This window comes from Pelmatolapia mariae, linkage group LG1 (genome assembly GCF_036321145.2).
Source record: "Pelmatolapia mariae isolate MD_Pm_ZW linkage group LG1, Pm_UMD_F_2, whole genome shotgun sequence".
In the NCBI taxonomy this organism is placed as follows: Eukaryota; Metazoa; Chordata; class Actinopteri; order Cichliformes; family Cichlidae; genus Pelmatolapia; species Pelmatolapia mariae.
Window position 1 is genome coordinate 13,546,723 of NC_086227.1, and position 26,290 is coordinate 13,573,012.

At 42.2% G+C, this 26,290-nt stretch overlaps 1 protein-coding gene across 1 annotated transcript; it reads left to right on the forward strand.

Moving 5' to 3' along the window:
* Positions 1-2,381: 2,381 nt before the first annotated feature.
* Positions 2,382-22,310, forward strand: tnfaip8l3 (tumor necrosis factor, alpha-induced protein 8-like 3). Its single transcript, XM_063485561.1, has 2 exons — positions 2,382-2,750; positions 21,179-22,310. Exons 1-2 carry the CDS (start codon positions 2,705-2,707, stop codon positions 21,739-21,741), a joined length of 609 nt encoding a protein of 202 aa, XP_063341631.1. The 5' UTR covers positions 2,382-2,704; the 3' UTR covers positions 21,742-22,310.
* The last annotated feature ends 3,980 nt before the right edge of the window (positions 22,311-26,290 follow it).

The following is a 26,290-nucleotide window of genomic DNA, read 5'->3' on the forward strand; positions in this document are numbered from 1 at the left end:
CCTGAAGCTTAACCAGTGCACACATGCAAAGTCCAGAGAGATTGACCTGTGCTCCAGACTGATCTTTAATTTTTATGTTTTGGTTTCTTGTAAAAGCCAGTTCACTCCTGTAAGCAAGCAAAGATAGTGCAGACTCTCTGTTATGCTTTTCAGTCTCAGGGCATGAGAATTGTATGTTTCTATTCACGCTCACACAGCCTACACAGACACTCTCCATTTCACATCGGGTCAAAGGAGTACATAGCTTCAAAGTAGTTCAGCTTGTTGTTGTTACTGGCATTATCTTTTTTCACTGGAATATTGCACAAGAGAGTTGCAATTGCTCTCACACACACACAAATGCAAATGCACACAGGGTCAGAGATAATTGAGCCCTGGGCTTTGGAAAGACAGCCTTAATGCCATCTGGTGCCCAGAGTTCATGCTGAGAAACCGTGAGCTCCACACCTGGGAAACGCTAATGCCTGCAACTGTTGTCGGACCACCAACTGCACACCCACCTGCCTCCACACCAACCGCTTTAACTCATTTCACAAAAATTCATTCAAACATGAGGCCCACATTTTACACATTTAACATCAGTGGTCTGTCGGGTTCAGAGACACTTTGTTATCATGTGCATCTCAGATGGGGATTGTCTTTGGACGACTGTTTTATTTCCCGTTTTCAGCTGTGGAAAAAAAGAGTAAGATTAAGTAGTGGGAGGAAGTCATATCAAAACAAGCCCTGATGCTTTAAGAGAGAGAAAGTGCTGTAGTTTCCACTGCATCATTACCAAAAAAAGAATAAGGGGAAAAAAAGGAAAAAAGACTTCTTTTACAGTTAGGTACAGTAGGACATATGATTTGCATTTGTGTTTCCACCAAAATGTTCTAGATTCAGGGTACTAACACCACTTTCATGTTCAAGAGGGCCAGTTCAGTGACTTGGATTACCTGAGGCAGTACCTAGCATCTAGTTAGCAGCCTAGCTAGCACCCACAGGTCACTAAACGTGGCCACAAACTTAACACATAACTTTTAACTTTTAACCTATTTAAATTCTTCCTACCAGCCTGTGAACATGTTATCTCTGTGGGTAAGGTGGACATTGTAATATGGAAATTTACAGGGATTGACGTTTGGAGCCAACCTCCATTGGAGAAACGTCAGTTTTCTGTACTTTGTGTTGGCATCCTATTTCAGCTCCACAGGTTACAGAGCGGTGTACACCCTGGACAGGTTGCAGTCCATCACAGCAGTGACATTATATCACATGAGGACGGTGAGAGTGAACCACCACAGAAACAAATCCATTGTCTTAAACACATTTCCAGAGATGATTTCTGGGACACCATGAAACCACAACAGTATGCCAAATTCCACTTTGTGGGTTGAAACTGCACAGAGTGGTGACATTTTACTTTTCTTTCAGTTTACTACAGGTTTGAAGCGTACACTAGCTTTGCAAGCGTACAGTGAATGCTACTTTATAAAGATGGTATAACTATAAACTATTTTCAAGAAAGTTTACTTAAGTTTATCGATTGAGTTCTTGCCTTTCAGCCTTCCACCGTCTATCTGAAGACAAATATGTGATCTGCTCTTCAAGTGTTATATTGCTGGAATGTTCATGCATTTCAAAGCAGGGAGCACTCTTTAGTGTGTTGCTCAAGGACACACCACATTCAGAACTTCAGAATTAGAGATCAGGAAGCTAAGATGAAAAAAATTAAAAGACAAATAAGGGCAATACGAAAAGAAAGCTGTGAATCCGTTTTCTTTCAGAGTGCTTTCAAAAATAACAAGAGCATTGAAAAAAAAAGCTCTCTGCGGCAAATTGAAAACCAAATAAATTACAGTAAGGAAAGGCGGCAAATAATATTATTCTTTTGATAATGATGATATGATGGTGAAGTGATTGAATGTACACAAGTGTGAATCATTGTGGGATCCACAGAAAAATCAGCTTTCCTATTGCACAGAAATGATCCACAACTTTTCACGTCTAATCAGTCATTACCTGGTCTGTGACAGTCACAAACCAAAGCCAGTTTTGCTTTGTTGTTGTTTTTTACAACAGCCAGTAACAAGAGGTCATGGGATTTTTACTGCTGGAGATGAATTTCAAGTCGCCGTGAATGAGTCTCTCCCATTGCTCTGCTAAAACACAGGCAGCACTCTTACCCAGAGACAGAGAGAGGGAGGGAGAGAGGAAGAGCGAAAGAGGAAGAGACGGCACTTACAGCATACAGAAAGAGGTAGAGAAAGAGTTTGAGTGGAGAGAGCGTGAAGAGGCTGAGTGTGACAGCGCCGAATGAGAGAAGGAAGAGGAGGAGGAGGGACCGAGCGGCAGGGAAAGGGTGGGAGAAGCTGAGAGGGGGACGGACTCAGCGAGTGAGAGGAGGGAGCACCAGAGGAGGGGAAAGTAGATGAGAGGGAGAAGTAAAGAGGGAAACTGAGGGAGTCAGGAGAAGAGAGGAGACTAAAAGGAAAGGAGCGCAAAAAAAAGGAGGACAGATCAGCAAATAAGCCTAGTAGCATTCCTCTCGCAGCTGCAGTGATCCAGGCTGGGAGGGGAACTTTAGCTCACCGGGAGAAATAATAAAAACCAAACAAGAATTTTCTATATATTTTCTCTGAGCTAAGAAACCAGAAGCTACTGTAAAAAAGGAAAGGGAGCAAGAAGAGAGCTTCTGCAGCCTCCGAGTGTCCTGCAGGGAAAGATGGATTCAGATTCTGGAGAGCAGAGTGACGGAGACCTCTCTCCAGGTAAGGCCTCAAGACTCTTACAGGTCACCACAGCACTGGTTTCTGGCATGTCCTACTAACTAGACTTTAAGCAGACCAATCCAGGAGGTCTACAAGCTCTTTCTTCCTTTGTGTTCCAGTAAATTTTCAGCATTTTCCAGCCTTTCTTTACTCTCAACTAAACACATTTAGTGCGTCTCAATCCTCTCTGAACCATTTCCCTCACACATTCAGTCTGTTTCTAGTGATCAACAGCTTGCCTGTAAATCTGAACCCTTCTTTAGTGCACCCAAATGTAAGAATCGAGTACAGTATTTAAAGCTTTCAAAGATGTGTGACAGGCAAGCAGCCGTGAGCTCGGATGTATGTACAGTGATGCTGGTGGCTGGCAGAGGCTCCCTGAGTGCATGGAGGAAAGCCGGCTCAGTCACCACCAGGAACAGGCAAGCTCCGACACGTGCAGCCAGTTTGTTCATCAACACGTCCAGCCACAGAGAGAGAGCCAGAGAGAGCGCAGACTCCCCGGACACTGAAATCAGCTCCTTTTCCTCGTGAAGCTCGCTGCTGTTTGCTGGAAGTTAGAAAAAAAAAAAAAGATTTATGGTGTCAAAGTACAGGGCAAAGATTTATTGCACAGATGAGAGTTATACATTAAACACACAGGTAGAGGCACAAATGCTCCTTAAAGTGAACTCGCTTATTGGAGATTTCACAGCATCGCATGCACGTGGGCGACTGATTCTGTGGGAGAAAGGAGGGAGATGAAGCATCCTTATGGAGATATGTTTGAGTTTAAACAGTCAGATTGAAATGTGTCTCCAGGAGGGGTTTCTTTGTTTCACAGCAGTGTCAGAATACAGGAACGGTCAAATAGCAGCGAATAAAAGTAAAACTCACGCTGATGCTTGAAATGACTTTATTGCTCTCCTATTGTGTTTTAGTACTATTAGTAGATCTGCTTTAGGTGTCGGATGGTTTTATCATTTAATGTTAGATAACGTTGATGGCGTGGGTGTTTGCAGTTTTATTTGAAGTCACAGAGCTCCGTGTGCCTTAATGATGCTCTGCTGAACTCTGGCCATCTGCCTGTCCATCTGGACCATTGTCTGTCTGTCCTCTCATCCATTTGCAAGTGGAGAGGAACCTCAGTGTGAGGGTTGGAGGACTTTATACATAGAATGAGAAAGTGATGACATATTCATATCATCTGCTGACTTCCATAAAAGTCTTTCATATGAACCGATGCTTTGTGCGTCACAGTTAAGCCAAACCGTAAAGGAAGAGGCTTTATTTCTGTCACTTTGATGTGAAGTGGTCTACAGTGTTTTCCAGAGACTCCAGGTAAAGCATCCTTCAGCATAACATAACCAGGGCTTTGTTATGTCAGAGTAATAAAATCATATAGATTTATCGACTAGACACCAAAACAACAAAACGTCGTTGCACATGTTGAATATGCAGGGTGATGCGAGAGCTATATTTTTCCAAAGTCAAGAGAAAGCAAGAGCCTGACTCACACTCATAATGCATCGTGCTTTGTTGCTGTGCTGCAGTGCCTACTCTACCGTGGAAAAATCTGGTTTGGCTCACTTGATAAGGTCAGTGAAAGCTGAGATAACGTATTTGGGAAAACAGGAGTCTTTTGAAACTCTGTTGTACACAAACACAACCCTTTTCCTTGGATATGTCGGTGAGGGATGTGGCATAAATCTACGCTTTACACATACACATATTTTCAGCAGCGTAAATAGCGAGGTATTATGTTTCAGCTGGCCTTGACCTTTCAACCATCTCCTGTGCCCTTGGGCAGTTAATGGTTATACTTTTTTGTCAAGAGAGTGATGTTTTACATTTCTGTGCTGCATTAATTTTACCACAAAGTGCCCTTTCCATGAGCAGTTAGTGATAGTTTATTTTCTTCAGTGCCTCTCTGGGCTAACCCAAGAGAACTAGCCTGACATGACCTTGGCACAGATAAAGAAGATTGTGCATTCAAGTAATATCTGTGTGTGTTTCTAACATGCAATCTCGTAAATAAAACCACATAAAGATAATATCATGACTGAACTATGAGTAGCTTTCTAGTAGTTTGATCCATGAGAACACTGTTGGAAGGTGGCTGCTAGTAAACAGATAGAGAGATAAGTTTGTTACTACCCCCAGGAGAGAGCTGTTTGGTCACCTATCTATAAATCAAACTCAAAATAGTGGCCTTGTGATCCCATGTGTTTTGTGTTTTATAGTTATGCCAGGAGCAAGAAAATAGTATACAGGAAGGAGAGGGGTGAGCCTGCTAGTTAATTTAGGCAGTAGGACTCACCGCAAACAGCACATGGTGAAGGTGTAGCTACCAGTGCCTTCGCACACTGCTTTGATGATGCTGCTGCTTCTGCTGCCTTAGTGCCACCACAGTCGCCGCTGCTGTCAGCATTTTAAAGAAACACCTCCACCTCAGCACCCACCTGTAGGTCCTTAGCTTTCCAAAGGCAGTAAAGCAGAAAACCACTCCAGCTGGAGGGGATGTAGCAGACGCTACAATATGTAACTGACTGTAGCTGACTTAAAAAAAATAGATTTGGCTACGTCATTACATATTATCACTCTATGGCAGGTTAGCTGTAAAAAGGTGCTATTTCTCTTTGTATTAGCTACTTACATACAATATAATAGCATTCCTTAGTTTTCTTAATGATTCACTTTCCAGTGTAGCACATTATCAGATGGGTAAGCCTAACTTAGCAAAATTTAGAAAGCCTTAAATGATATTTGATATTTTACTTATAAGTGAAGCAAAAATGCTTTAGACCTGCTGCTTAATGCTTTTACCATTCTTCCCAGTGATGGCGCCTCTTGTCTTGAGCCTGAATCCCATTTTGTCTCCTTAAAGACTCAGTTTTTCCACCCTGAAAAAACTTGTAGGTTTTTTTAACCTGTACGTAGGGCATCCCACCTGAGCTTTTAGGCTCTTTTTTGCCAACTACATCTATAAATCTATGATTTCTGTGGGCTTAAATAATAATTTGTCTCCATGTTTTCTTATGGGAAGCAAGAACATTTATGCAGCGTTTACTAATAACACACTCCATGTGATAATTTATGGATATATTTTAAATAAACTCTTTGTCAAAGTTTTTCAAGACGCTTACATGAAGCAAATTTAAATAAATTCTGCTGGGGAAGATATTTTCTGACATGGGAGAGTTAGGACAGAGCTTCATTACAAAAACTAGTATTGTGCTTCATTGTGTTTTTCTGGCTTTGCTACAGCGTTCTGCACACAGAGCACACAGAGCTGTGCTGCAACCACTCTGAAAAAAGGCCATAAAAAAACCCAGCTCAAACAGAAAGGATCATATTTTCTTACCCATAATCATCCAGTCATGCGCTGAGCATGCCTCTGACCATACCAATATCCACAAACTGATTCACCCAGTCATCCTGTCCCTCCTTTCTGTGGCGGGGCGGGGATGACCACACCTAATTATGAGTCAAAGCAAAGCTGACTGTCAGTACACCTGTTCTCCTGTGTATGTTGCACAATAGGTGCAAAATAGAGGCTAGACATTTCACTAAACTGTAATGCTTCAGGGCTTTCAGACACTCCTGTTTTCCACTTTGAATTATTTTTTATATATCGCTATATTATATTAAGTTATATTACTGTGGCATTATGTTTAGCTATTAACCACGTTCTGTTTTTGGATGATTTATCCTGGTAATGCGATTCTCTCTAATACCATAACTCCATCAGCCCTGTATAGCTCTATTTCCAGGCATTTGTGTTTACCTTCAGATTCACAGGAAAAGCAGACTTGTTGAAAAGGGGAGCTTTTTGGCTGTTGTAACAACAGCTGTGATATCCATAGTGGCGTGAGGGCCGTTTCTGTGCTTCTATTAAAAACACAAAACTGCAGATGTTGTCTGATGACACAACTGAAATGCGATCTTGGGCCAGTAGATTATCCCCGCCATTCATTCACATGTTTGCGCACCAACAAACCTGCTTTATTTTCCCTGTTAACCGCCACTATTCCAAGCTTCCACAAACACTTGAGCTATCTCCGACACATCAGAGCAGGCCAGATGCACTCGGCAATCAGAGAAACGCTTCTGCCTCATGATTGCCATGTTGGCAGACTGGCCACATGCTTTGCACATGTGAGCCAGCCCTGGATACACTGCAACACTCCCATAGATACACACAGACATACTGAAAAAAAGCCTGCGCTCTTCTCGCTCATATCCTTGGTCTCCCAGCACATGCATCCCTAAACTCTGCATTTAATCTGGCCCACAGATGGAGATGTGCTCACTGCCCTACACCCAGCCCTCTGTACACACGCGCATACACACAAACACCCACACTCAAGACACCAGGAGCTGGTTCTGGAAAATTGTAACACGAACTGAGAGAAAAAAAAACACAGGAGCGAAGCCGTAAGTGGAAAAGACGACTCAGGAGAAAATAGTTTTTCCTACAACTGAAGCAAAAGACAAAAAAACCCTTTGGTCACTATCTGTGTGTGAGTGCACTTCCTCTGTATGCACATGCATGCATGCATGCACTGACACAATAATACCGTGGCATTTCACGGTGTTTGTAGGACATTTGGAAAGAGGATTGTCTCCCCACGGCTGAGCCATTACTGAAACACGGAGTTAGACCGCAGAGGCACTCTGACAGGCATTCTGGTCAAAGGCCTCATAGACACACATTCATAAGGAGGAGATGGCTGTGGTTTCACAGGAGGGCCATTCGAAGCAAAGCAAACAGTCAGTAGTGGCGCCTGAAGTGAGAGACGATCTCTTTGGGGAGAGCAGTATGCATTAAATGAAGGCTGGACTGGTGTTTGAGAACCACTGAGCCTGTGCAGATGCCGCCTCTGTGAAGGAGCGTGTGTTGGTTTATTTTCTCACTCGTGTTGACCTAAAATCACAATCTCAGATAGAAAGTGTTTCAAAGTGTTCTTTAAGTTTACTTTGTGGTTACAAGAGTTTTCTACATTAGTGCCAATAGAAAGCGATGTCTGGGTTTTTCTGACTTTCTGACATTTCCCCAAAAAACTAACAAAAAAACCCAAAACTTAACATGCAGATGGTAAAAAGCTAAATACACTTTTCCTCTCTCCCACTCCAAAAAAAAAAAAAAAAGATAGAAAACAATGTGGAGTGGGAGGCAATTACACACACAGCTTTTCACACTTAACTCTAGGAGAACTGAACAAACTGTGCTGATTATAGCATTATAGAGTTGTGGTAGGGAAAAGCACCCGTGTTCATCATATTTCATAACAGTTTAGCAGTGTGTCATGTTGATCCTGCTTTCAGAAAACCTTTAAAAACAATTTCTAGTGAGATAGGAGACGGCCGCGCAGACAGAAGTAGCCCTGGCAGCTATGTTGTGGGCGTAGACATTTCACGAGCCTTAATGGTAGCTAAAACTTTACTCTGTGTTATCCCTGGAGGCTGGGATTTGAATTAACTCATGGAATGATTCGGTTTAGGCTTGTAATAAGGAGTCGAAAGAAAAATGCAGTCAATAAAAGTCAGTTAGAAACATACGAATATGAGAAAGAGAGGGAGCGTTGTGAGTCTGCGTGAACCACAGTTATTTCCTGGTCATTAGTTAGTGGTGTGTTGGCAGCCAAGGCGGCAGAGGCCCTTTGGCTTCACACTAACGCGCGTCGTGCGCAGAGAGGGAGGGCCCGCAAGGTCAAAGCTCAAAGCATATGCAGTTTCATCACTTCAATCAAAGCAGGAGCAATCTGAAATCCTGAAACCCTGATCTTAATATTCTTTGCTTGACTATTCATTACTCTATAATAGTTTATTATTATTGATGCTTTATTTCATCTGTCCTCTGGCTATCCTGACAGTAGCATTTGTGTGAATATTAGATAGAAAGCACTTAGATAGAAAGAGCATTTAAAAGTGCTTCTGCAAAGGGGTGTTAATGGGTCAATGAGACAAGTTGTGTAAAGTGCTTTGAGTGCTCAGATAGAGTAGAAAAGCGCTACATAAGAACCAGTCCATTTACAAATTGTCTGAATCAGTGTTCACAGTATGTCGAGCTGGTCATGTTTAAATCTTGGGCTTGCATTCGCTAAAGGACGCTAATTGAAGTGCACAGCAAACATCACAATTTTCCAAATTACAAACATCCCTGCGAGGTGACAAAATCAGTGAGGTCATCACATTTTACCAGCAAGTACAGGAAAAACCTGTGAATAACAAGGATAATGGACAGAGAGGCCTAGCAGAATTATGTAGTGGTTTTTTTTTTATAATGGAAGAGAGAATAGCTGGGGGGCTTTCAGCTCTGTATGAGGGCAGCGACAGACTGAGCTCCTCTGTGAGTGATTCGAAGCTTCTCAGTGCCTCATTTTTATTTTTTTTTATTTTTTTTACGTGAACTCGAAGTGAGTGAACTAGTAAACAAACCAGGAGGCCAAAGTTCTGGGAAGGGGGGAATTTGGGTGGGCTGTCATGGTCTGGATGATTTTGCATGCGAGTATCTGTGTGTCCGCGCATCTTCTCGAGCACCCGTGTGTCCCTTTGTGAACGATGCCACGGCATGCTGAGACTTGGCCGAGGTCTATGAGAGGAGCGACTCACCCAGGGCCGGAAAACGCTTACTTCCTCGACACTGTAGATGCGCTGAGAAATGGAGAGGGAGGAGCAGATGAGAAAGACACAAGAGCTTCGTGTGTGTGTGTGTGTGTGTGTGTGTGTGTGTGTGTGTGTGTGTGTGTGTGTGTGTGTGTGTGTGTGTGTGTGTGTGTGTGTGTGTGTGAGACAAAGACACTGCAGCCAGTTCTTAATACAGCTGTATGAGAATGAGAGGGGGAGAGGTGTTGTTTCTTTTTTTCTGTTTAGCTTTTTTTGGTGTTGTGCGCGGCTATGTCTGACGTTAAGGGATTTTGACAGGAGTTAGGCAGTCAAACTGTGGACGTATGATCTCACCTCTTTTTCTTCGACACCCCCACCTCCTCCTCCATCCTTGCTTCCATCACTCCTCCACACTCCTTTATTTAAGTGACCTGACACATCTGCAGACGGTATAGATTGCTGCGACAGTCTATTTGTTTTGATTTTTTTCTTTCATCCGCAGTAATTCAGAGCATTTCTCAAGCAAAGATAGTCAGTTTTTCTCTCTTTTTTCGACCATCTTCAGCTCAGACTGAAAGGCGTGAAAGGAAAAGGTGCATTCCTCTTTTTCTTGCCCTTTGATTCTGTAAAAGGCATAACTTCTTTATTTTTAGAGGGAAAATGGGAAACTTGTAACAGAGAGGCTGAATACATCATACTCCCCTGCATTTTATTAGGCCTCAGCCCCACAGTCTATCATTATAGTTAACGCACAAGCCCGCACACACACATTTGTTTCCAGCTGTCGCTGGAGTACCCTCGTTTTATGAATCAGATTATTCGGTGCACAGAAGCAAATTTGTCATTTCTTCGCGTAGAAATGTGGAGTCTTTTTCTCCATTCAGTCAACATCATCATAATGAGATTTGTCAGCTGGTGATGGTGGCAGAGTACTTTTCCACAGAGGCTCCCAGAGAAGGGAAGTGGAGAGGGGAGACAGCCTGCAGCTAGTTCCCATACCCAGCTAGCCAGGTACCCAGTTCACTGTGGCCTGGTGCTTTACTGTAATTAAACAATGGCACAACATGGAAACCACAGCTGGTGGAGATATTTGCTTTGCAGCAGAGGAAAGGTCAAATGGTCACAATCTCACAGGACCCTGCAGTCCACGCTGGGTCCTAACAGGATGTCTTGGATGCCACTTCTGATCCTCAGCGGACCAGGAGCTCCTTTGGTCTTCATAACAAGGAGTGACTGTGATGAAAGCCAAGGGCAGAGTAGAGGGTCGGGGTCAAATAGCTGCTGTCTGTCACTCTCCCTCTTTTCCGCCACCCATTTTTTTGGGTGGGGGTAGGGGGGTTGTGACAGGACATCAAGCCAGCGGCACATTAATCAATCAGACATCTTCTGCAAATGCTTCATTTCGCCCAATCTCTTTGGTTCAGCTCTACAGGGACGTGGCCATTAAAACTAAGAGACGGAGAGAGACAAAGAAAGAGATGAGGAATGGAGCATTAAATAAGGCTGCGCGGCTGCCAACGGCAATCTGTTCTTGTGTCCCTCATGAATCAGAGAGCCCTCCTAAGTGCTTTTCCCTGGACCCTTCATCACAGTGGACATTTAAACCAGTCCCAGGATAAACACACTTATAGTTTCAAACTCTGTCGCAAACCTCTTCATTACAGCTACATTAACATCAGTCCTTTTTTTCCCCCCTTTATTTAGAAACGGCCTTTAAAGCTTTTCCTGGTTGATATTCATCCATTATGCAGTGAGTAACGCTGAGTGAAACCATTTCTGAATAACACACAGAGGACTCCTAACTTCAGAGGCCAATTAGCTTCTATTTTCCAGCTTCATTAAGAGCGTTTTTATGCCTTGTTTTTTTTTTCATTCCACAATTTCCTTTGACTTAAAACTATTTGATTGCAAAGCCACCAAAGAAAAAGTCTGAGAATGGTTTATTTTTAAGCTCCTCCGAGCACAAAATAATTTGATAATGACCTCACCAATCTTATAGTTTCTGTATGCTCTGAAACAAACTATTGATCCAACCTGCTGTTCAGCCACACTGAAGGAAAAACGTGTTTGTTTGTTTTTTCTGTAGCTGTACAACTGAATATACAAAATGCTTTGGAGCACACACACTAAAAATATAATAATAATGTACATATGCAGCATGACGTCAGCTGATTTTTCTTTCTAACATAAATATATCACAAAGCAGCTGTGATTCAGCAGTTTCTGGTTATTGGTTATTTTCCTGCAGCACTTGAAATGCGATGAAATGAGATTCATATTTCATCTCCCCACCCTTCCACACATATATTATATATATATGTAAAGCCTGAGGCAGCAAGATCCCCTCCAATACAGAAGCCAACACAGATCAGTGATAACAGACATGATATTTATTAGGTCAGAATTAGCATGACAAACATTAGCTTGCATGGAGGTGGGTCGGCAGAGAGGCTTGCAGGGGCAGAAGCAACTGTGAGCAGGCTAAAGCCAGTTTTTATAAAGTGCACCCCACGTGTTATCTGTTGAGCCATCAGATGAGCTGTTATGAGTCGCTGTACGGGGATACCAGGCTGAGCTTGATTCCATGTCCTGCCTCAGCTAATGCTATATGCTCAGCCACTGGCTCACACTCATATGCTGTTATCTGCACTGAGAATATATGCTGATCGTCAAGTTGAGTCAAAATCAATCCATCAAAGGAAATCACATAATAAGTGTCCCGTGGCATCAGGCTTTAGCAGACCATATATTTTTACTTTTATTAATACAGGCAGATTGACTGAATATATATTTTTTCTTTACACTTAACTGAAAATGCTTATCAGAAATCACACACATATAAATATTGCAGGCTCGGTGAAAACAGTCACAGGATCAGTTTGTTTGCTTTCTTAGTCAGTTCTCCAATTTGTGATGTTTCCATCACGTGCACTGTCTTTATGACCTTTATCTCACTAGTACTCGTCTGTAACCTTTGTGATGATGCAGTCACTTTTGTGCCTCATATTATCCATAGCATCCATAAAAAGCAGAGACAGGTAACACCTGCACAAAGCATTAACAATAGAGCAGTTTGCATTTGTCTTGTTTGTCATATTTTTGCACAACGCTAGCAGTATTAAAAGCCTCGGGGGCATAAATCGGGACATATTTTTTCCCATTACGCTCATTAAAGCGTGAGCTGTAACCTACAGCATACCCTTCGGTTTCAGCCACACACACTACATTCATACTTTAAGCTCCATAACCCCACTTTGCACAAATGAAAGTCATTAAAGTATTAAAGCTGAGTTATTTATTAACCCTAAACTTCTGAATGCCACTCTACATCCTGAGCAGCTGTTAAAGGCACAGTGACTGACCTCTTTCAGCACCAGACTGCCCTTTGGAAACTGGCTCAGAGTCAGATTTTACATGTCATGAATAATGCACATCATTGTGCTTCACTCCACTGAATCGCACTGTTTTTTTCTCTGTGCACTAATCATAGCTTTGTCAAGTTTTATCAGATGAGAAACAAACACATACATTGCAACAGACAGAGTGTGCAGGGGCGCTATGTTTGACTCATCTTCTGAGGAGCGTTGTGGGAGTCCAAAAAACGCCTATGCAGAGACTTTTGCAGGTCCAGGGCGAGTGGAGGAGGAACATGAAATGACAAAAATTGGTTCCCATTCGTCAACTCCTTCCTTATGTACAAAGGCATCGTGATGTGTCTTTATGCAGCCTTTATCTACACGGCAGTATATTAGTGAAACAGCGAGTCTGACAAACAGCAGCTCAACAAGTCAGAAGCCTCGAGACTGACAGTGGAAAATAAATATGTCCCTCCTCCAGCTCCTCTGTCGAGGTACCAGCTGGCACAGTCCACCGGCCTCTTGGGCTCGCTTAACACCAACCCTGTAGGCTATTAAAACCCCCTTTAAGATCACTGAATGACCCACTCCTTTGTTTTCCTAAAGCCTTGTAAATGCAGCCAGAGAGAGTCTCACTGCAAATCCTTATTGGGAACCAAAAGCAAACGAAAAGGCCAAGGCAAAAGAAGTGGAAGTCAAGCTGCCACCCTTGTTTACTTCTGCTGCGTGAGGAGCATTCTCCCTGACATTTTCCTGGTATTGATACATCGTTGGTGCCTTTTTTGTGCTCCGAAATGGCATCGCTGATGGATGGCAGACTTTATTACCGAAGGCTTTCCCCAGATATTTTACAGCAGAAAGAAATGATGTAAATTTTTCCAGTGAAATTCATTTTATTTATGTGCATTTGTCACATAAATAGAAAATAGAAACCATATACAGCCACTATATATCATATATATGAATCATCATATATAGCACAGTAATGTGCAATTGGTCTTATAATGTGTCCAGCGAGCATATGAGTCGTTTAGATGTGGTAGCTAGGAATGTCTGTGTCAGTCTCTTTCCATCTAGCTGTAAAGCTATCATCACCCCAGTTAATTAGTGGTCAAAGCTGGTCTGCAGATATACATCTTTTAGTTGTTACATTCCATTACATTTTTATTCGTTGGCATTCAGAGTGCAGTCTATCAAATTTGGGCTTTTTTCCCCTTCTCAGTATTTTATATATGCTACGTAAACCCATTCTGTAGACAGTTTTTGTGATATTGGTCATAAAAAAATGCATGCACATTTTCATTCATCACGTGTATCTTACTCCTGAAATCCAGACATCTTCCTATATCCTTTCTCAGATATTGGTTGATCCGATTACGTTTGGCACCATATGCCACTGATATTGCTTTGCTATTTGATTAACTTTGAATCTCACAGAATATGCTTGATCTTTCCTGCAGGCACATATTTGAAGAGGAAAGTTTGAACACTTAGATTCTGCACTGTAACTCAGTTTCTCTGTGATTCTCATCATCCTTAAAAGGAGGCATCTAAATCCATAAAATACATCATCATGTCATCCGTGCAAGGGCTAATTCTATGATCCCTGTTCCTTACAGCTACTCCCCTCAGCTCCCCGTCCTGGCAGATAGCTTGGGCCAGTGGTTTGATATAAATAGCAAACACTTTAGGAATAAAACAACATTCCCATCTCCTTCCTGTTTGTAACACATATCTCCGATAAGGAGCCACTTACCTTTACCTTTGCAATATGATCCTGATACATTGCTTTGATGCAACATTATATATTCAGTAAAACCAGATGTTTTATATAAAAAGAATCTCAATTAATTCTGACACTGGTCAGTAGCTGTCTTATAAAAAAAAGTAATATAAAGTAAAATATGACTTTGTGCAACTCCTGCAGAAGTCCATTTTTATATAACACATGAGGCAAAAGGGTATTTACACTGTACTTCTGTTCTCCTATAAAAGAAAATACCTGAAAAGGAAAATGTCTGGAAAATTATTGCACTTGCAGAGTGCCAAGAATGTCCTGGAAACCACTCATTTCAAAGAGGCATACAATACATAGCTGCTGGTGAATAGAAAATTGGTTGCAGATGGAAAGTCACCGTATACCAGGAGGTTTTTGGTGATGCTGTGAACAGGCAACAAGGAAGCTTTGCAGAGCTAAACTGTGTTTTTGTTTGCTTTGGACCTTTTTTGCATCTCAGAGCTAGGTTGTGTGTCAATAGTATTTACTGTTTGAAACAGGTGCTATACACACATTTATATAGTGCTTTTCCAGTGTTACTTACATATATATATATACACACTTACAGGACTTTATTCTATGTGATCTAATTGAAATTCATCTATTTCTCTGAACGTTTTTCATTCCTCTTCTTTTGCTTTTTTGTTGTCACATGTTCATCATATGCTGATATCCATCTTCACTGGAAATAATTTGTATGCTCACCCGTGTCTGTTGCATAAACACTAAGACATGTGCTGTTAGTGTATCAGTGGCTAGCTGGCTTTAAAAAAACAAAAACAAAACAAAAAAACCCTCTGCACCTGCGCTGAGAATGTGACCTGGTTTGTTGTCATTAGTAAACCCCGCACGGGGATGCGCTTATCAAGTATTATGTTTCCTTGTGTGAGCGGGTCTGTGTGCCTGTATCACTCACGTTGTGGGTACATTAATGTCACGTTATAGAGCCCTCCCTGCCTTTTAAGCACAAAAAGCAAGTCCTCCGTGCATCAGTTATCGCAGTTTAGACCAAAGACGAAGTTAATGTTGGGGTTAGAAAAATAGTTTAGTAAGGCTAAGACCCCAAGGAAATGATTTTAGGTCATTATAATGTTTTTGGAAGAGGAAATAGAATTATTGTGTGTGTGCGTGTGCATGTAGTCACCTGACAGGATCAAGATCCTGAGTATTCAGAAACTCTGAATGTTTCAGACTAATAACACTCTAATGGCTGCACCAAATGACTCATAACTCTCTAAAAACAGTCCAGACAATATTAAAAAAACAAAACTGCTAAGACAGCTCCACTTAGGAAGCCTTTTTTTAGAACAACCTCTTTCCCTTTAGGTCAGTTACATCTTTGATTATGTCTGTAAACAGGTAGTATTTCTTTAGATTGTCATGAAGCTTTTTTTTCTGGTCAAAGGACAGACACAAAATATACACGTACTGTGTCCAGACTTACACAGAGCCGCCTCATATTTGTGTGTTCCACACTTCCGGATGTAAAGTGCCTCCAGTGTTGACTCAGTAAAGGCCAGCCAGCTATTGTCAGTCTTAGTTGCTGGCTCTGCTAATGGCTCATTCTTCTGATTAGTCTGGAACGAGACCAACACAAGCCTTTTCCACCCCCACCGCCTCACAGCTGGGTGTGCTACAGAAAATGTCCAGATTAGCAAATCTTGCATCCAGTGTTGAGCTTTAGCACTTTACACAAATAGAAGCAGCTCACTTTTCATCCAAAGAAAACATATATTTTCTTGGATTGTCAGCATTCAATGATCAGTGATTCCCTTTAAAGTGGGACAGTTTAAAGAACGCAACAGCTGAAACAAAGTTGACTGCACATTTTTATAAGAATGCACTGTTTGGTATTAACCATCCTTTCACTATTGCTGACTCATTCCTAGTCTGTATAATGTCTGCTTATTATATCCTCACACTGGAGCAGCATCTCAATCCATCACCCATTTAAAAAGCTTCAGGGTCAGTATGGAGAGGAGGACTAACTCATGCTCATTATATATGGACATATCTGTTCACTAGAGCCAGTGGCTCCATAGTGTGGTGGTTTAAACATGTGCTTAACAAGCAAAAGATTGCCCACTTGATCCTGAGAGGATACACAGATCCCTTAGGGGTTGCACCAGGAAGGCGATCTGTCATAAAAATCTGCAGAATTAAAAATTACAGCGCTACCTGCTGCAGTCACCTCTTCCTCGGACTGCCCGAAAGCAGCTAGCTGTTTGCAAGAGCCATGACATTTGCCCTTTTCAGGTTGTGAAACATAAGGCTACAGCTTCACTTCACACAGGGACCCTTAAACTGACAAATAAATATTTTTCCATCTCATTCTCGGTTGCTTGATGTTAGTGTCTCTGGCTGCAATCAAAATAATTTCGTCCAGATGGATCTTTTTTTTTTTTTTCACTCCAACACCTTGAGCAGGGCAGGTTTGGCCGGTCTCCATGATCCACAGTGGATGTATGTTCTGATGCAGTGCAGCTGAAACTGTTGACTCAGGCCTCTGAAAACACCAGGCGGAACAAAGAGAGACTGTCTAGTCAACAGCCATGGCCAGAGAGCAGCAAGCACCTTACTAATCCTGATGTTAAAAGTAAACTTCACCAGCTCCCAAAACATGCTTATGTAACCCCTCTGATGGGCTTCTGCGATTGGCCCTGCGTTAGCAGTTTAGCTCCGCTCCCTGTTTGTGTTCAGCAGCGTATTCAGAGCAACCGCTTTGTTTAGTAAAAACTTTTACAGCAGAGAGTGATGCAAAGGAAATAATGAGCAGGTAGGAGAAGAAGTGCCAGTGCTGGAGAAAGTTAGCATACAGTTTTTTTTCTGGCCGTGTCTCCTCTGACAGCTTGCACTATTCCTTAACTTGTTCTGACATTGTGGTTCATGCATGTCACTCAGCACAGCCTCTGGGTGACAGGCTGTACGTGTGTGTGTGTGTGTGTGTGTGTGTGTGTGTGTGTGTGTGTGTGTGTGTGTGTGTGTGTGTGTGTGTGTGTGTGTGTGTGTGTGTGTGAGAGAGAGAGAGAGAAAGAGAGAGAGAGAGAGAGAGAGAGAGAGAGAAGGAAAGCTTGGACTTCTCACTGTCTTCTTGTTCACTCCCATAATGATCCACCCTCACTTACTCGCTATGTGCTAAAATCTCCAGTCAGTATCTGAATCACCCACCTCCTTTACCAGCACTCTGACTCACACCTCAAGCGGCCTCATGTCCAGTCTTCTCAGTAATTTCCCCCCGCCCCTTCCACCACACTCCTTCATTTTTGCTTACATTCTTCATCACTCTGGGATGCGCAAACAGACTTGAGACAGGGGTCAAGGCGAGTGAGTCGATAGCCACCTGCTGTTGCTCAAAAAAGAGGCTCCGGGCTGCGTGTTGAGGAGTGGCAGGAGAATAATTAGTCTGCTTTTAGCTCTGCAGAGAAGAAAAAAGAAAAGAAAAAAGAAAGTGAGAAAGTGTCCAGTCAATTCCAGCTCAATAAATCTTTTGGCATAATCACAGCAGATGTTGTTTTCATTTTTGTTTGCATCTTTTTTTTAATTTAATTTAGAAATGGAGTCACTCGCACATACTGGTGGGATCCAAATCCAAGTCGCCCGCACCGCCATCGGTCTGACAAGGCCGGCTTTATGGAGCAAGCTGTCACCTTTATCAGTGTGCCAGGGTTTCAGAAATCTATCCAGTTGGGTTTCTGAATATCAGAGGCTCGCTGGAACAAAGAGCTGCTTCAGAGGAACAGGAAATGACTGTGACAAAGAGAGTCTGTTGATGAGAGGCACAGACACAGATCTGCCTAATCAGAACCAGTCATATGTATATTATGGTGTGACTATTCAAATATCATGGAAACTATCGTGCAGCTGCTCAAATGTTTATGTGCATGATTCTCAGTTATTTCCTAGTTGGTTTCTTGGAAGTCTTTTAAGTGGATTGTTTATGAAGTTGTTGGAGTCCTATTGTAGCTTGTCTGTGGCCTCTATGGTAAAGAAAGGATAGATGGACATCTTTAATAAATGGAAAATGTAGCAGCCCTTTTTTTTAACAAGCAAATATTTAGTAATTTTGCTCTGTACACACAGTGTGGTCCCACCACAAGCAAGGAAATCAACATACAGTACATTTATCAGTAGGAAAAGCTGTGAAACTTGTGAAAACACAGTGAAAAGTCAAAAAATTAATGTCCTGCTTTACAGGCCCATCCAATTGGTCTGATTGGAGTCCTCGCCTCTTCTGGCCCCCGGGCCTTATGTTTGACAGCCCTGCTTTAACACCGATACAGCAAAGCGACTGTGATTTTTATGATAAGTGATTTTTTTAGGCTTGGTTTTACTCTCACCACACTCTTCTTCAGTTATAGTTTCAATACTGTAGTCCATCTTAGGTTAAAAACTTAGGTAAACCTATTGTAAGCTGTGCAGCACCAAACAGCAGGCAAACATACAGGAAAGCAACGTGGAGCATTTAGCTGCTAACAAGCTATGAGTTTCCCTCAGCAAATGGTAGGAAGCAAACGGTAATTTTAAATTTGCTAAATTGCCAGAAACGTGACTCCAAACAAATGCTGACGTTGCTCCACAAACAACTGTTAGTTTACCAGCACCTCCATACTGTCAGGTTTATGTGGGGATAATTCATCAAAGCTATGCTCACTGCTTATTTATGCCACGCCAAACTGGACAAAAAAAGAAAAGAAAATCGGGACATATAAATCCATCATGAAATATTGCACACTTCCAAAATCTGAAAGAGTAGGATATATGCCATGCAACTCACTTCCTCGGAGACCACAAGTGAAACGAGTGTTTTCATAGTGATTATAGTCAGGATGACACACTTATCCCTGTTCCCAGTAAAAATCTGCCTTCGTGGTTTACTGAACTCATAGAAATACCAGAAATATTGACACCTCATGATTTAAATAGCACTGGGAACTTCTGTGTCCTCATGCTCACCCACCACACGTTTGTCAAACGCACAATAGGTCTCGCCCCCGCTCTCCTGAGGCTCTACAAAGAAAAAGTGAAAAGAGACATCAGATTTTTTTTTTTTTTTTTTAATGCGATGGGGGAAAGGACTGTAGACAAAGACATCTGCTGTTAAATGTCATGGTGGGCTAATTATATATACATGAAATGTCATTTAGCTGCAGACCAACACAGGAAATGTCACTTCTGTACATTCACATGAAATGCCACTGATTAGGTTTTCCCAATTGTTGCCCACCCCACCCCACTCCCCCACTTCCCCCAAATTCAAACACCTCCTTTGTATTGAAATAACAAACAACCAGATGATGTGACAATGCTGTGAATTCTAAACAGTCACATACAGGAGCTGTGTGCTTAAATAAAATTATAATGACAACTAAGCAGGTGTTCCTTTTCGAATATGGGCTCATCTGTTGCTCTGCGCTAAGCCCACTGGGCAATGGCACACTCATCCTCACTTTTTCTACCCCCTCTCTCCCACTCTGGACGTAGATGTGGAGGAGGGAGCGGTTGACAACGTGCCCAGGGAACAGGGGGTGGGGTGGGGGGTAGTGAAGCCTCTTTGCTTGGCTTTAATCATAATAGGAGTTATCTGGTGTGTAATTTGAAGCTGGGTGGCACCTAAATAAAACCCCTTTCCATCCTCCCACTCCTCACATTCACACACAGACACATGTTTGGCTGCTCGTATTGCTTCATGAGGACACAAGGAGCCTTTGATGTTCGCTCTGAGATAAACTGTGGCTGCAGCGGGACGCAGACTAACAAATGTGATCAATCTGGACTTGTAAAAGGAAAGTGTGCGAAAAGGAATCTTATCTATCTTCAGCTGTTTGAAGTTTTCCAGGGAAGACAGTCATTCCTCCCATAGCCTGCCCGCTAAACCACTGCCAGCTCCAGGAAGGCCGCCGCCCTGCTGTAGAATGTAGATGCGTCTCATTTTATCCCTCGTTCACTTCTTCAGACTGTCGTCTGTACCTTTTTTTTTTGCCCTTGAAACAAAATATAATCTTGTTTAGAAAAAAAAAAAAAAAAACAGAGTCGTATATCTGAATAGACTGATTTATTCGACTTGACCTTTCATCCCAAGAGGAACTTGCAGCATTGCCATGTAATCATATGTACTCACATAAAACCGTTACCAGTTTTCTTGTAACAAAAAAAGAAAAAGAAAAAAACTAAGAAATTTCTGCAGTGTCATGTCATGAAACGAGCGACTTGCAAAAGCCTGCTTGTCCAGATGGATTTCAGCTGTTATGTACATGTAAGCATGTAAGAGTGTGTAAACAATGACTAATGTGTGCATCATTTATTTTCTTTCATAATTTCTTTTATTTCTCTTTCATTTGCCACCTTCCCACCTGGTCATGGCAGATGACTGCCCCTCCCTTAGCCTAGTTCTGCTGGAGGTTTCTTCCTGTCAAAAGGGAGTTTTTCCTTCCCACTGTCGCACACTGCTTCTTCATAAGAGGTCTTTTGATTTTCAGAATATTGAATATTGTTGTTATCCTATATTCTAAAGAGCTTTGAGTCGACTCTTGTTGTGATTTTGCGCAACAAATATTTCTCACCTCTGAAAGGTGCAGCACACATTTAAGTTTTTAACTCATTTGTAAACCTTCTTATTTTGGATTGGTCATCACGAAGTGCAATATATGCTGCAAAATTAAACTCACGTGTCTTTTCTTTTTGTCTCCTTTTCGTTTCTCTTCCTTCAGGGCAGGAGAGCTTCAACTCCCGTTCCCTGGCTCTGCAGGCCCAGAAGAAGATCCTGAGTAAGATGGCCACCATGGTGGTGGCTAACATGCTGACGGATGATACCAGCAGTGAGATCTTGGACGAGCTCTACAAGGCGAGTCGGGAGTTCACCAAGAGCAAGAAGGAGGCCCACAAGATCATCAAGGACGTCATCAAGATTGCTCTGAAGATTGGCATCTTATACCGTAACCACCAGTTCAGCCCGGATGAGCTGGACACAGTGGAGCGCTTCAAGAAGAAGATGAACCAGGCGGCCATGACGGCGGTGTCGTTCTACGAGGTGGAGTACACCTTTGACCGGAATATTCTGTCAGAGCTTCTGCTGGAGTGCAGGGACCTGCTTCACGCCTTGGTCGAGCAGCACCTGACCGCACGCTCACATGCCCGCATCGATCACGTTTTCAACCATTTTGCCCACGGGGAGTTCCTGGCCGAGCTGTACGGAGACGGAGAGGAGTACAGACTCTCTCTGAGGAAGATCTGCAATGGCATCAACAAACTGCTGGACGAAGGAACGCTTTAACCTCTTGCACTTGACCCCTTTCACCTCAAGCTCTTTCTCCCTTTGCTCCTTTTCTCGCTGGCCTCTCCTTTGTATGTCCTTTTCACTTGACTGCCACATCCTCTTATTGCTCTCGTCTTCCTGTTTCTTCCGCATCGATTTCCACGGAGGTTGTTGTAACATCCTGCTGTTATGGTTCAATGAGGGATTCTTTTTTTTTTTTTTTGGACTGTCTTTACACTCAGTGGAATCCTTTCTGCACGCTAAGACAGCCTGTTTCACATTGTATGCATTTTACATCCTCTTTGTGTGCAAAAGTGTACTGTACCAATGGCCAAAAAAAAACTTGCAGTAGGTATATTTGGATATGGAAGATAATCAGTTGTAGTAATCAGTCTTTCTATGTGTGGTTGCATGTGTGCGTGTATGAGAGGATGGCTGCGTGTGCTTGTATGGGATCCGCTTGAATAACGTTGTGTAGTGTTTGTACATAAGACCAATAATGACCTGGTATGTATTATGTATCTGTGTCAATCTTCTCAACAAGGGTGTAACACGTGTCCTTTATTAAAGATTTCTTTAAATCATTATTTTGCATTTTTTTCCTTACAACAATAGCTCCACGTGGGCTGGGAAAGCTTTTAGGAAACACGAGTTTGTTCCCTCGTGTTGGCAGTCATAACGCTAATTTTCTCCCGTGACTCACGTCGTAGTCAACTGAAAAAGGAAAACAATGATTTGCTTGATTGCTAACCAGTTACTCTCTTTTAAACTAGAATAGCTCTTTTAAGGGGAAGTATATGGGGGGACTTTCTTGTCCATTTGACCCAGATGCTTGCCAGACATAAATCTGCACATGTTTTGAAATGTCCAGAGAATTCAGTGATTTGTTATTTCTGGTTCATTAGATGCCCTCTGCCTCTGTTCTGCTCCCCAGGCCAGGAAAACATATTACTGGTGGCTTGGTGTGACTCCAGCAGCGTAACTCTGGCAGAGAAGAAGTCCAGTTTTGTGTCTGTGTTCTCTTACAGAAAACACAGAACAAGGAGACCACCCACCCAATGTTCACCCTTTTGCACTCACTGTCAGTCAGATGCAGACGTCGAAATAGTCATGCAGCTATTGTTACTGGACGCTTACTTTCATGTCACTCACCATAAACTTCCATTACATCTATAAATCTTTGTTCTTCTAATTCCCGGCCATTGCACAAAACCTCCAGCTGTTTCCAGATTCTTAAATCAAACAGGCTGGATATGAGAGCGGGAGATAAAAGTGGATGCATAATTTATAATGTTGACTAGTTTGAATTAAAGAACTGCTACAGGAAAAAAAGACCGCACACACGTACGTGCACATGCGCCTCTCCTCTACTTTTTTGTGGATTTCCTTCCATTGGCTCATAGAGGCCGATTTATAATAATCAGTCATCCCATCTAACTCTCAGTAACTTGATTTTCTTTTTAATTCCCAAAATATCTAACTTGTCCTTTAACCCTAATTCAAACTTTATCTTAAACTTTAAGTAGATCCTGTGGTCAAGACAGACCCGGCTGTAACTGGGTCAGTTTTGACTTTCGACCTCTTGTGTGGGTCAAGCTTTAAAAACATTGAATCTGACATTTCCCAGAATGCCACCAAAATGGTCTTTTCTTTGAACCCGAACCGCCTCCTATGAATTCATATAAACATCTAGCAAAAATGAAGTATGTAATGCAGTCCCCAAACCCAGGGCAAAAAAACCCCCTTGTAATGTCATTTCTCAGACTTTGATAAAAACCTTCCAGAACCACAGACATACTACTAACTGCCTCAGAAGAGCACTTGTGTTAAATTATCTAATATGCAGAAGAACAGTAAATGTAAGCAAAACCTCAAAACTAATGAGATATTCTCTCATTAGAAGGTTAGAAGTTCAAGAAGGACACACATACACAACACAGAGGAGAAAACACAGAAGGCTTGGTGATCTAAAACGCCCTGCGGCTTAATGAACTTCCTGAGCTCCATCTTCAAAGGATCAGAGGGTGAAGAAGAAGTCAGCAGCATTATATCTTAATGTCAGCTGATTAAAAAGAGACCCCACAGCTGATAATTCCGCTGGAAATTCACATTTTTGATCTCCACTGAAAACATATGACCCTTCAAAATGTTTATGAGGAACACATACAGCATATGCAGTGACATTTCACCCACAATTACCTTCCAATACCAGAGATTGCTTCAGGTTTTCTGTGCTTTTTTCTGTCCACTCTTGTCGGTCCTCCCCAGCACTCCTGTGGATGGAAGGGAAGCGTAGACCTCTAGTGGTGAAATAACTTCTCACACATGTTAGTACCTTTGCTAAATGTGAGAGCTGCCAGTTACAAAAAGCAGTGCAGCTAATCATCTGTCAAAGCTTTTACTCAAATGGGACACCGAAATCCCTATTTACACATTTCACAGATGGGAAAGTGAATTAAAAAATTATATTTGAGACACACAACCAGTTGTTTGTCCCACATAACCACAGGGGGGTTTCTCTTAAAAATAAAAAAAAGAAAGAAAGAAAGAAAGTTTAGATAAATGAAGTGTTTCCCTGGCAGTCTGTTTGAAAGAGGCTGTAAATAGATGACATATCAAAAGCAGTGCCTCCGTGGATTGGATTGAGCTGAACTGACTTTGAAGTCTCAACAGTTTCCCCCTGGGTCTTACATGAGCAGAGACTTCATGTCTTTCCATCTATTTTTTTCTCCAGAGAATGCCTCTGTTCAGGCCCTCACAAAAGAGAGTCAGATGGTATTTGCAAACAGAGGAAAAAGACAAATAAATACCATGTCAGCTTGCTCCTCAGCACCTCTTCTCCCCAAACACAGGCTCAAACAACGATGTCAGATCCGGCCTCTAGGCACAAACGTGCAACGCCAACTACTGGCTTTCTTAGAAATGCATTGTAATAAACAGCACGTTGAACGTACTCAAGAGGAATCTTTGATTCAAGCCACAGACGGTTTAAAGGATGAATAGTGCATGGGCTAAGGCCTTTTGAGGCCCTGATAAACTGCGTCACGTGATTTTACTTCTGTCAGAGTAGCTGGCTCAAGGATGCATTAGCAGCTAAACACTTGTGCCTGTAGTCCCAAGGCAAAGAGACGAAATTCTCAGAAAACTCTTTGAATTATGATGTTTTCTGAGAATTTCCCCACAGTGTTGAGAAATATAACAGTTATTTAAAACACATAGCTCATAACAACAAAAGGTGGGAAAACTATCAGGAGCAGAGAAGAGAACTTTTAAGACCTTCACTCTTCGTACAAAGTGGAGAAAATTGTGGATGACGTGCAGCTGGTGAGACCGTCGAAATAATGGTTTTGATTAATTTCTGCAGAGAGGCTCTCACATCTCTCTCACCCAGTGCAATAACACTACAACGCTAAAAATGGAAGCGATCGCAGCAGTAAGATATTTGGCAATCAGAAAAATATCCTGTGGACTTTCTCATCAGCGGAGTGATTACACAACCAAATACAGCACTTTAACAGTCTCACATTGTCACACACTTCACTCTACTTCCGCTGGAAGCACGCTTATAAAAAGAGGTATGTCATGGTCCCAGGTCAGAGATGTGATATTTGTTTTTGTTTTTGGTCATTTTTACTTTGAAGCTGTGTTTATTATTTCATGTTCTGTTTGGTTTTCAGTGTGTTTATTGTTTTCCATTTGATTTTCATGTTCCTTACTATCTTCAGCCTTCAGTTCTTTGTTTCAGTTCCTGTTTTTTTCCATTAGTTTTCTGGTTGGTGTTTTCTTAGTACAGTTTGTTTTTTCTTGACCTTCTGTCCATGTCTTTCTGTGTCAAGGTTATGTATGTTAGGGTCTTGCCTCTAGTAGGAGCTTTGCTAGTTTTCCACTTTTACTTTCTCTGTGTTGCTGTCCTTGTGATTAGTTTAAGCTGCTTTCCAGTTTCCTTGATTGTCCCGGGTGTCTATGTATAGCATTACCTTTGTCACTATGTCTGTTAACCTCCCCCTGGTGTGTTCTCTGTTTCTCTTGAAGTGTTTGAATTTATTGTTTGTGTTGTTGTTTTGGACTTTGGAATATTAACTAATAAAAGGTCAGCCTATCAGTGAGTCTTGCACTTGACTCCTGCAACTTGCTACACCCTGTGACGGAGAATTCAGCAAGCTTCCCCAGCGTTGCTGGTGTGACTTGAATGCAGAACTATTTTCCACATTGATATCAAAGTACTAAGTTTTCGAAGTATAGGACAAGACAGTAGCAGTGCCATGTGCTTTGAAGGGCCACCGCACAAGATTAATGCTCCATCAGCCAGTCACAGATGTTAGGGAGAAATCCTCAGTTGTGTTCCTCAGCATAATTGGATGTTTCAGCCTTTTGGCCCCTTGGTTTGTATCCCTGAAATACCTCAGCTGAGGTCTTTTCTCTTCATCCACAGCAGTTATCTACAACACCCACCAGACACCAGAGATTTCCCCAGTTAGTTGTGCCTCCAGGTAAACCTGCCATGAGCGAGGCTCATGTTGGAGGCAGTGAGGATGTCTCTAAGTGTAGCTGGGGTTGAACACAAGGG